Source organism: Helianthus annuus, chromosome 4 (assembly GCF_002127325.2).
Source record: "Helianthus annuus cultivar XRQ/B chromosome 4, HanXRQr2.0-SUNRISE, whole genome shotgun sequence".
Classification (NCBI taxonomy): Eukaryota; Viridiplantae; Streptophyta; class Magnoliopsida; order Asterales; family Asteraceae; genus Helianthus; species Helianthus annuus.
Window position 1 is genome coordinate 13,770,137 of NC_035436.2, and position 12,677 is coordinate 13,782,813.

Genomic DNA, 12,677 nt, shown 5'->3' on the forward strand with positions numbered 1-12,677 from the left:
GCATTATAATACGGTTCGGTTCTGGTTCTTAAATTTAGCAATTAACGGTTCCTGTTCGGTTCGGTTCGGTCCGGTTCTGAACCGTTGCACAGCCCTAAGTATTCACTCTCTCTCTCTCTCTCTCTCTATTTCTCTCTCTCACCAACTCCCATGACCATCCGCCACCACTTCTTCTTTACCATTCTATCTCTACAACACTTTTTCTCTACCTCTCTCAGATAAAATCGCCGACCACTAATTCAGATTGAACCTAAAAACCCACCACCCTTTTATACTAAGTTTGAGATGAATTTTGGTCAAAAAAAAAACGGCTAAATGCAGCCTTTAACGGTCATATGACCGTTTTTTCTCGCTGGGCCCAAAAAAAAAAACGGTTTTTATTATACCGTTACCAGTTAACCGGTTTTTTACTTCCTTCGGTTAATAACCGGTTTTAAAATCGATTTCAAAAGCAAATATTCTAACCGCTTTATAACGGGTTACCAACTGAGCAGGTTACAAAAAAACCGGTTCCGGTTTTTTTTTCGGTTTCGGTTGAATAATCAGTTTTTTTGTACACCTATATCTTCACCCTCTAGGTGATCAATGGGCTGCGATAGAAATTTCAAATCATCTCGTTTTTGTTTCAGGGCATCACTAGCTTCTTTGCTCTTTCGAATTTCGGTCCTTTGTTGTTGGAATATGTTGAATGTATCTAACTTGCATGCAATGTCATCCACGATTATGAGGATGCATTTTTGGTTTGGGGAATGAGAATAGAGATGAGTATAGAAGATGTGGACTGTATTCTGGTTGAATGTGGTAAAAAAAGGAAGAAAAATGTGAGTTTTATAGTGAAAAAATATTTTTTTTAAAACATAGCCGTTTGTAACACCTCGAAAGTGGGTTTGGTAATCAAACCACGTTAATAATTTTGAACGGATAAAATACCGTTAGCGGTGAAATTAACCCGGTAAGTATTAGGATTTAAATAAATAAACCTAATATTAAATAAAAAGGAAATAAAAGTTTTTGAGAAAACAAAGTATATAAAAGGCCTGAGTTAAAGGGACTTAAAAACAAACAAGATAAAATAACTAGGAAATAAATAACCTAGTTAATTACAAGTCTTGTAATTATGTGAAACTTTGGTTAAAACATGTTATATGCAACATGGGTAAAGTATAGGGGCCAAATGTAGCAAATTTGAAACAAGATTTATTAAGTAAAAAATACCAAACACCAAAACACACACTTTAAGTATGTGTTCTGGTCGAACTCTCCAGAGAATCCAGGAGCTCTCAACTTCAAACCCTAGCTTTGCTCAAATCGATCAAATTGGAAGGCCTACCAAATCGAAATCCAAGCTTATATTAGTGATCACTTAAGTGAAGGGATCACGAGGTATGTTAAATTTTGTCTTTTGATTACATCTTGAAATTTTGATGAACACTAGAAATCGAAATCTGAGCTTGATTTATGAATGCTTAGATGAAATTAGTAAGGAAAACAAGTCTAGGAGTAAACCCTAGTCAAAAACTTGTTGAATTAGTGTTTAAATCATGAAGTTCATGATTATCCATTATAGGTGTTTAATAGGTTTTGTAGAAATATAATGAACACTAGAATCTTGATAATAAATTGGGTGTTATTTGATTCCTATGAAGTAAGTCTAGGTGTTGTTATGCATGCTAGACATAGAGACTTGTGAATGATGTTGAAACTTGGCAAATAACTAGTTGAGAAACTTGATTTATGAAAAGTATGAAAGCCCACAAGATGTTTGTTAAAATGTCTAAACGAACACTAATATGTTGAAATTTTGAAAGAAACGTGTAATTGAATAATATGACAAATTATGCGAAGTATGAACCGATAAGGGTTCAAAGCATAAAGTTAATCTAGACTTAATTGTGTAAATCATGTGATCAAAAGTAGTTAACTTTTGATAAGTTGAATTAATAAATAATGAGGTCGAATGGTAGTTTCGACATAGAAAATACGTAAGGTGGAATAGTCGTGATTATTAATGACTAATCTAACCACCTTTGAATTTGAATGATGACGATAGTTTGACACTTAACGAGCAAAGTGGAGGCTTGGGAAGAAACGGGTCAACGAATCAAGAAGGAAAAGAAAAGCGTAGCTCGGATACGAGGTAAGTAAAGCTTACACCCTCTTGTAAGATATGCATTTAATTCTCGGTTACAATTACGACAAAGGTTGTATTCGAACTATGGTTCTGACACGAAGTGGTACGGGTCGGAATATATCAAAAGATGCGAAATGAAAATTTGGTCATACATGACATTTAAAATGAATATTTGAATGGCTACTTTGTAAGTAGGCCTAAATGAATAAAAAAAATGGAAAATGGTGATTTAGTCATGTATAAATGGATAAGGGTTGAAGTTTAAAACGACACCAAGTAGCATAAGCCATATTGGGTTAACGTGTAAGAAACGGATTTAAAAGACATAACTAAATGGTAAGGAATCCGAAATGACTTACTTAATAAAATGGTAAACAAATACCATTGGAATATAAGCGCAAAATGTTTGGTCATTTAGACTAAACGGGTCAAATGGCAATAGTGATACCATTTGACAAATCACGACTAATAAGCATTTGTCGAGTTTTATGCTTACAGGAAAAAACGGCATATGAATTAGCGTTGCTATGAAATAGAAAATTGTTGAAGCAAGGTATTAAAATGGGTCAATAGGTTGACCCGAGCCAGGTACGCAAATATAAGGATGTAGTTAGAAGCGATATTCTGGTCAACTATTAGCGAAAGTCCTTCGTCGCAAAATGAAGGACTAAAATTGACCAAAAAGCCCTTAAGGGGTAAATTGGGCAAACAACCTTTAAGAGTTATTTAGTGATAAGCGTTTTGTTAAATGGAGTCCTAAGGATACATATAAAAATGGGGATAGGATGTAAACTAAAAGAAGCGTGATTTAAAGCTTGAAAATGTTAAATACCCTTAACGAGTCAAAACAAGTATATATGCAAAATGGGTTAAGATTGCATAAGAAACTCGTAATTTGAACCTTGAAAATTAGCAAACTGATATAACATGGTGTCCATGGTATTTTTAAGGTAATAAACAAGTTTGTTTGATAAAATCACGAACGGGTCAAAAAGTGTTATAATTGAATTTCAAGCTGAGAGCTTGAAATCTAAAACTTTTTGAATTTATATGTCGGGTTTTTACTCCATGAGATGGAGAATTAAATTACAAACGCGTAGGAAAAAGAATCGCGTAAAACGGGCTTGTAGATAAAAAGTTATGAAACTTTGAAGTTTATATTTCGGTTAAAATCATAGCTGGGCAAATCTGCAGCTGCAATTAAGCAACATTCTGTCAAAAATGGGGCTAGGTGTAGCGTGACGCCCCTTAGCGTACGGCGAAGCCCCTAGGTGTAGCGCGACGCCCCTTTGCGTACGGCGACGCCCCTAGGTGTAGCGCGACGCCCCTTAGCGTACGGCGGCGCCCTAAATTACGAAAATTGTTGAATTTTGTTGTTTTGACCCATATGACTTGTTTAAACATGTATTTAACTACCAAAGCTAACTTTTATGTTGGTTTTGGTCATAGGTAAATGTTAAGGAATTCTCGGATGAAGATCAAGCTCAACGAAGGACTAAACACACGGGATTAAAGCTTTCGCACGACGTTACGTCGTAACTTTTAAACGACGAACACAATTACATTTTGTAGTACTACTTTTAAACTGTAAAAGTTTTAGCAAACCCGTATTTTTTTATGTATGTGTATTTGTAAGTACACATTTAATTGTCGTTATTAGTACAAAACCCTTCTTTCAATAGTAAGGGTGTTACACCGTTGGCCAACGGCTAGTTTGGTTTGGCCATTGAGAGCCCGCCATGTCACCTTGATCGACCCGCCCCACGCCCGGCTTAAGACTCCCGTCCCTTGGGCTACGCCCCAACCCAAGTCCACCCGGGGTGGTGGCTTGGGTGTTTTCAGTCAACCACGCCCCAACCCAAATCCCATACCCCATAGTCTTATAAAGGCTCTTCTTGCATATACTTGGCAGACTCCTCCCATATACTTGGCAGACTCCTTCCGTATACTTAACAGACTCCTCTCATATACTTGGCAGACTTCTCCCATTGGCTTGGCAGACTTCTCTCATATACTTGGCAGTCTCTTCCCATATACTTGGCAGACTCCTCCCATTGGCTCGGCTGACTCTTCCCAACGGCTTAACGGACTCCTCATATTTTGGCTGACTACTCCCATTGCTCGGCTGACTCCTCACATTTCTTTTTAATTCTATCAAGTATTTATATCTATTTAATATAACATTATAACATAAAACATGGGAAAAGATCAAATAGAAAGATTAATTTCGCTAGGAAGGATAGGAAGCAATAAGAGGATGACATGTGGCAACATTTAAAATAAAGACAAAGGGTATTTTAGTCAATCCAACCCTTTCTTCTTCCTTTTTCAAAACCCAGTAACTTCAAAACCCACCATTTTCAAACCCACCATCTTTAACCATTTCTTCACTTTCTATCTCAATAATCACTACATTATAGTGCGATTTTCATCACCAATCAATGATTCAAACCCCGATCAACGTGTTCTTCAGTTTTTTTGAAGAAAACCCAGTTTAATTTCATACAAAATCTCATTTTTTCCGGTGATTTTGAAGATAATCACTCGATTTGTTCGATTCAATCGCTGATAAGTGTTTCTGTCATTTCAAATTTCGTCAATTGATGAAGAAACCGGGTTCGATTTATGTAAGAAATTCTTTAATTTCATTTTCACGATCTGGGTTTTTATTTAGTCATTGCGTTTTACGATCTTGGCGGGGGTCCGGGGGCGGCAGCCCCCGGTGGCGGGGTCCCAGGGGCTGCCGCCCCTGGCGGGGTCTAAGGGGCAGAGCCCCTGGCTGGGGTTGAGCTGTTTTACCTCGATTAAATTGCTGTACTAAAAACGCATCAGAAAAATTAATTTTCAGAAATTGGCTCATTTCGAAGGCAGTAATTTGTAGACAATTCAGGCGGTTCACAGACAATTCACAAACAGTTCAGAAACAGTTTTATGTGTCAATTGCATTTTAGAAATAAGAGAGTTTTATGTGTTTTCTGGCTATTGCGTTTTAGAAAAAAACACATTTTTAAGTATCTTTAGTCATTGCGTTTTAGGTAAAACACATTTTTGAAGTGTTTTTAGTCATTGGGTAAAACACATTTTTAGGTGTTTTCAGTCCATTGTGTTTTATAGAGAACACTTTCTTTTGTTTTTTTAGGTCATTGCGTTTTAGAATGAGACATTTTTAAGTGTTTTCTGGCCATTGCGTTTTACAAATAAAACATTTCTTTGTGCTTTCTTGCCATTGCGTTTTACAAATAAGACATTTCTTTGTGTTTTTTATGCATTGCGTTTTAGGTAAAACACTTTTTTATGTGTTTTCAGTCTATTGCGTTTTAGAAATAAGACATTTCTTTGTGTTTTCTGGCCATTGCATTTTACAAATAAGTCATTTCTTTGTGTTTTTGGTGCATTGCGTTTTAGAAAAATGTCATTTTTTAGGTTTTTTTTTTCATTGCGTTTTACGTAACTGGTGGTTTTTCTATTGCGTTTTACACAACTGGGTTAAAATTTTTTTTTTAAATATAGCAATAGTATACTCGTTTTAAAGATAAAAAACGCTCGTTTTTTTGGTGCAATTTTTATAAAAAAATAATGTCGTATGAAAGAGTTATTAAAGTTTAAAAAATGGGGGGGAATTGGAGGAGAGAGAAACTATTGGCTTGGATTGACTAGAATACCCTTGAACAAACTCACGCGCTTCTTTTCTTCTTTTCAATTTCCCTAATTTAATCTTAGCCCTTGATTAACTAAATGGATGGTCAAGATCACTTCCTAGCCTTCCTAGCCAAATTAACTTCCTATTGTATATCCACCCCATAAAACATTACAACATAACTTAAACATCATAATATAACTTAAATATTACAACCTAAAAACGTGAAATAACATGTTATTAAAAAAACACTTAAATATAATTTTTCAAAATTTCAAACACCGAAAAGTGACATAGATTTTGAAATTACCTGGCACCTTCCAGAGTTTACTTGGACTAATTCAGCATCAATAAGTTTATTTGTTCATTCAAAGATCTCATTTATGTCCACATATATTGATTTTGAAATTACCGGGCACCTTCAAGAGTTTACTTGACTAATTCAGCGTCAATAAATGTTGGATTTGACTTGTGCGTTTACTTGACTTTGCCTTTACATGGAATATAAATACTTGGAATACAAATGTTGGAATATAAATGTAATTTATCTTGTAAATTACAATCAAGAGACAATTTTTACTCAACCAATATGACTCCTAGACTTTCGTTTTCTAGTTTCTCTTCTTGTCACTTGTGCCTTCTTGTTGTTTTGGCCTTGTTTCATTCATGCTCATCCAAACAAAACTCTGAACATGTATTATGCATTGATGCCGAGAGACAAGCACTTCTCCGGTTCAAGCATGGCTTGACTGATGAAACTCATCGACTTGCATCCTGGGTTGCCGAGAACAAAGATTGTTGCAACTGGTATGGGATTACTTGTGATAATTCTACAGGTCATGTTCATCGGGTTCATCTTCCTGGACATGGTGGTCATTGTCCTGCTTATTCAGTTAGTTACTTCACTGAAAAAGAATACACAGATGCATCAAAGCAGAGATTGAAAGGGGATATAAGTAGATCCTTGTTGGACCTAAAGCAACTCAAGCATTTGGACTTGAGTTGCAATGATTTTAGAGGGATCCAGGTTCCTAAATTCATTGGTTCTCTTCAAAACCTTAAATATCTTAACCTTTCGAATTCCAAATTTGGTGGAACTATCCCTCCACAACTAGGGAATCTTTCAAACTTGAACGTCCTTTGTCTTGGAAGTTTTCATGAATTCAACGAGGAATCAACAAGCGTGATGAATATACAGTGGTTGTCTGGTCTCGGTATGTTGCATCACCTGGATATGAGTGGTGTGGACCTTAGCAAAGCAGTTGATTGGCTTCAGGTGATCAATACCCTTCCTTCTTTGGTTGAACTACATTTATCTAGTTGTGCACTCTCAGATATTCATCCATATGTTCATCGTCTTAATCTAACGTCCCTTTCCTTACTTGATCTTTCTGGTAACTATTTTTATATATCCGCGCCGCCACAGTGGATATCTAGTATGACCAGTCTGGTTTCTTTAGATTTAAGTATGGGCTTTCTTGGCCCTCTTCCTAGCTTCCGCAATTTGACATCTCTTGAATTTCTTTATCTGAATGGTAACAATTTGATGAACTCCTCATTAGTATTAGAAGAATTGTCCAATAGTAACCTCATCTCATTAGGTATTAGTAATTGTGGTATTTCAAGTTCACTTATCGATTCACTTCACAACTTAACCTCTCTTCTTAGCCTTGACCTTTCATACAATCAACTCACCAGGATAATTCCTAAATCATTAGGTAACCTTTGTAATGTAAGAGAGATTGATTTGTCACGTAATAGTTTTGGTAATATTACTCTAACATATCTTCTTAAAAGTTTTCTTGAATGCAAATCACCTGCCTTAGAGTCATTGTCCTTGCGTGGGAACTATATAGATAGTATAATTCCTCTTACTATAGGACAATTATCTCTTCTAAGGACGTTAGATATTAGTCTAAATCAAGTTTCTGGTCCCATACCATACTCAATGGGGCGATTATCTTCATTGGAGGTGTTGGATCTTTCAGATAACCGCATAAACGGCAGCCTTCCCAATTGGATTGGACGACTATCATCATTGAAGGAGTTAATTCTTTCAAATAACCAACTAGATGGCAACCTTCCTGATAGCCTTGGTCAACTTTCAAAGTTGAATTCTTTAGGTTTTTCTAACAATTCGTTGACGGATGTTGTGACAGAATCTCACTTTGCAAAACTAGTGAGCTTGAATTATCTAGATGGAGCAGGAAACAACTTAACTTTCAGACCGCAAGTTGAAAGCTGGATTCCCGCTTTCCAGTTGCGGGAACTTTATTTGAACTCTTGGGTTTTAGGGCCTGACTTTCCATTGTGGTTGCAATCACAAAAGAAATTAACGGAACTGGACATAAGTAACACACACATTTCATCACCCATGCCGGAGTCATTTGTTGATTCATTTCCCAATCTTGCTTACTTAGATATGTCAGAAAATCGCATCCAAGGAAATATAACGTTGTTGGTTATCCCTGCAACACTTGAGGAAGTCAACTTAAGCTTCAATGAATCGCTAGGGTCACTACAACATTTATTGTGTTCCAATGGTGTCACAAAAATAAAGTTTCTTAACTTGGGAAATAATAATTTGTCTGGCGTCATTCCAGACTGCTGGGAAAAGTGGCCGAGTTTAGGAGTCTTAAACTTGGAGAATAACAATTTGTCTGGTGAGATTCCAAGAACATTGGGTTCTATACCTTCCTTAGAATTCTTAAGCATGCGCGGGAATAAGATCTCAGGACGTTTACCGTCTTCTCTTATGAAATTGATGAAATTAAAGGTCCTTCAACTTGGCAGAAATGAACTTACTGGGAGAATTCCAACATGGATTGGGACAAAACTCACTCTTTTGAGATTACTCAACTTTAGAGCTAACAATTTGGACGGAAGTATTCCTCATGAGATATGTTATCTTAAAGATGTTCAAATCTTGGATCTTGCTCATAATAATCTTGATGGAAATATTCCAAGTTGTTTTAACAACTTTAGCATCCTTTCCGGCATAGAAGCTACCCCAAGTGATCTTTTTGCTTTCAATTTTGGCCGCGGACCAGCTTATACTATTATTGGTGATTCATTGGTGACAAAGGGACGAGAAGACACATATAGCACCATTCTTGGACTAGTGATGTTGCTGGACCTTTCGAGTAACAATCTCGTTGGGCATATTCCAAGTGAACTAACATCTCTGACAGAGTTAAGATCATTGAATTTATCAAGAAATCATTTGACCGGAAGGATCCCAGAGAAGATTGGTGGCATGGAGTCACTTGAATCATTTGATTTATCATTGAACAATCTTTCTGGAGATCTTCCCAGGAGCTTGTCAATGCTGAATTTCTTGAGTAGCTTCAACGTGTCCTACAACAATTTCAGCGGAAGAATTCCAACGAGTACTCAGCTCCAAAGCATGAAAGAGTCCAGCTTCTTAGGTAACAAACTTTGTGGAGCTCCACTAACTCAAAATAAAGGTTGTGTACCTCGTACTTCAACAACTGATACAAGTCAAGAAGTAAAAGAAGACGGCGGAGGAGATTGGGGGTTAATTATTAGCATAGTGGTTGGTTTTGTTACTGGATTTTGGATAATTCTGGGTCCATTGATAGTGAAGAGATCATGGAGGATAGCATATTTTAATTTCTTAAGTAGATTGAGCTATATGGTTTATAATGTTACGCGTAAGTATTGTTGTCACATGTTTTCTAAGTGATGAAAAAGAGTGGAGATGTTGTAATAGGTTTCATGTTATAAGTCATAATAACGTTGTATACTGGTATTTAATAAAGTTTTAAGCTTGTATTCTGGACGAATATACAATGTTGTCTTGGTTGCTTTAGTAAAACCATATAACCAGTGAAGGTTTTATTATTTTTTTTTTCTAAATAACTAAAACACAAAGCCCTTTGAAAACATCTACTGTTTCCCTCTTTCATCCAAAGTAATAATATTGCTTTGTTTAAAATTCGTAAAGGTTTCTTTGCTAAACCATATGTTTGGTTATTACGCTTAAAAATGACATAATACACTAGGGCTGACAATAGGTAACCTACTAAGACACATACAATAAAACTAATTACACATTAGCCAAAGGCGTGGTTTCGCACTTTCGCTAAATACTCACAATTGTTCATAGGGTGTTAATGAAAACCTTGCAAGATATTTGATCATTTTAATCAATTCTTATAAGAGTTACCAAACATAAAATGATTCCTCAAAACTATGGTAAATATTATTATAAGTTAATGTTGAACAAATACGTTTTCAGTATAGTATACTGAGCGGGATGAAGTCGAATGCTTAGACTTGAATGAAAAACAATAAATATGTTCGTATAAGTTTTGCATCTGGCAGTTCAATTTCCGTGAGTTTAACGTGAATGACGATGTTTTTGCAAATGATTCTGTTGAGCTGTTGAAACAGAGCGGTATCGATTTTAAGAAAAATAATGAAAACAGAATTGATGCGCGTAGATTTGGCGAGTTGTTGATATCTTCAGGGATTGTGCTGAATGATAGTGTGTATTGGGTAACATTTCACAGTGGATATGATTTCGGATATTTGTTGAAAGTGTTAACATGTCAGAATCTGCCTGATACACAATCTGGATTTTTTAGTTTGATTAATATGTATTTTCCCACCATTTTCGATATTAAACATCTGATGAAGTTCTGCAACAGTCTTCATGGTGGGTTGAATAAGTTAGCTGAGTTATTGGAAGTCGAAAGGATTGGTGTTTGTCATCAAGCGGGTTCGGATAGTCTGCTTACTGCGTGTACTTTCAGGAAGTTGAAGGATAATTTCTTCAGCGGGTCGTTGGAGAAGTATGCTGGTGTCTTGTATGGTTTAGGTGTCGATAATTGACGACAATGGTAGAGGAAATAAGCAACGATTTGTTAAAAAAGATATCGATATGTTGGTTTTGTTTGTTCTTGTTTGCGATATATTCATGGTTTACATTTTTTTATGATTTATAATAAAAAGATGCAGCTGGTATTTGATGTCTATTGGTTTTGTTTGTCATTCATATCCAGGTATGGTTTCATGATGTCCAAGATGGAATTGAGTGTTTGGACAAAGAAAACTATTTTACAATGTTTATACGTATGACATTGTGTGTTGAACTTTATGTATAAGGTTATCACACCCCTCAAATCGAAAAGCCTTATTTTGCTCCACCCTGGTCAGGCTATGTAGTCTTTACTGGACTCACGCTGGCTTCAGAGTTTAGGTTTTTTTAGGTGTTCCGCTGGCAAAACTACACCAGCTCGGCTCGAAAAAAGCTCGATACATCTTGAACCGAGTAAAGTTTTAGATGTCGAGCTTAATAAACCCGTGAGGTTAAACGAGCCAAATATAATAGTTTTATATGTCGAGCTTAATAAACCCGTGAAAGAAAGCAAGCTCAATCGCTTTTCTCTCTTTAACAAAAGAGAACAACTAGTGGTGTATATGGTTCGGTTTAAAACCGAAATTTGTCCAAACCGATCTTCAATATGGTTTCATGAATCATGATCGTTCTATTTCGTATACTTTCGGCCGGCCAGTTTCAAAAAGTTCGAACGAGCCGAGCAAAACAAGCTCGAGCCCGAGCCTAAAAACAAGCTCGTTTACTAAACGAGTTCGAGCCCGAGCTTCGCTTATCGAACTCGAACCGGCTCGCGAGCCTAAACGAGCTTTCTGTTTATATATTTTTTATTAATATATATTAAACATATATTTATATAATAATAATTACCATTTATATAAATATAAAAAATAACTAAATTATATGCACAATAATAATTATAATTAATATAAATTAACAGTGTTGCAAAAATCGCGATTACTCGGCGATTAATCGCCGACTAGTCGCTAGTCGGCCTCCTACCGAGTAATTTTTCACTAATCAGTAAAAAAATCGCTAGTCGGTCAAAGCCGCCCTAGTCGGCCCATTTGAAATCCTTACAAAACAGGCCCAAGATTACAACTTTAGCCCATTCTCCTTATCCCTTACCCTAATATGACGAAAAATTTGAGTCGGAGAAAGAGGACGAAGTAGACGAGGAGATTGAATACGAGTCGGATGGTGTCGAAATCATTGAACACTCCGGGGATGACGATTACATTTGAGCTATTTGTTAATGTTTGAATTTTAAGAACTGAGACTTGTTATGTTATGACTTATATGTAAATTTAGTTTGTATTTTGAACTACTTTTACCTTTTTAAGTATTATATTGATACACATCCATGAATAATTTTCAAGCTCAGCTCGGGCTCGATAAGGCTCGGCTCGTTTCGAGCTTTTTCTCGAGCCGATCTCGAGTAGCTCGCGAGCCGCTCGGCTCGTTTGCACCCCTATGGATGTGTGAGTATATATAAACATATTTATAAAAATAATAAAATTTACATATAAAGTTCCGATCCGATTAATCCTGAGTAATCCCGAGTAGTCGCTAGTCCCCACCTCACCGGCCGACTAGCGACTAGCGAGTTCTCCAACCTTGTAAATTAATAAACAAACACTAAATGAGTCAAGCCCGAGCCGAGCTCGAGCTTGAAAAATTACCTTCGAGCCGAGCTCGAGCTTGAAAAATTACCTTCGAGCCGAGCTCGAGCTTTAGAAATAAAGCTTGAATCGAGCTGAGCTCGAGCTTTCATATGTTAAACGAGCTCGAGCCCGAGCTCGAACCTGGTCGAGCTCAGGCTCGGCTCAGCTCGTTTGCACCCCTACTCTCTCTATATATACACACAGATCACAGAACTAACTCTCCACAAATCCGGCGCCGGCACCACCGCCATAGCTCTCATCATCGGTTGCTACTTCATCTTCTTCCGATCCAGTGATGAAATCGAAAGGTAGGGATAGCGGCAGCGCCGGTTACCAGTAGTTGTTGATGGTGAAGAAAACGAAGGAGATGAGAGAGAAAGCAGG

At 36.7% G+C, this 12,677-nt stretch overlaps 1 protein-coding gene across 1 annotated transcript; it reads left to right on the forward strand.

Moving 5' to 3' along the window:
* The first annotated feature begins 6,357 nt into the window (after window positions 1-6,357).
* Window positions 6,358-10,768, forward strand: LOC110932955 (receptor-like protein EIX2). Its single transcript, XM_035989221.1, has 2 exons — window positions 6,358-9,442; window positions 10,090-10,768. Exons 1-2 carry the CDS (start codon window positions 6,358-6,360, stop codon window positions 10,623-10,625), a joined length of 3,621 nt encoding a protein of 1,206 aa, XP_035845114.1. The 3' UTR covers window positions 10,626-10,768.
* Window positions 10,769-12,677: the final 1,909 nt, after the last annotated feature.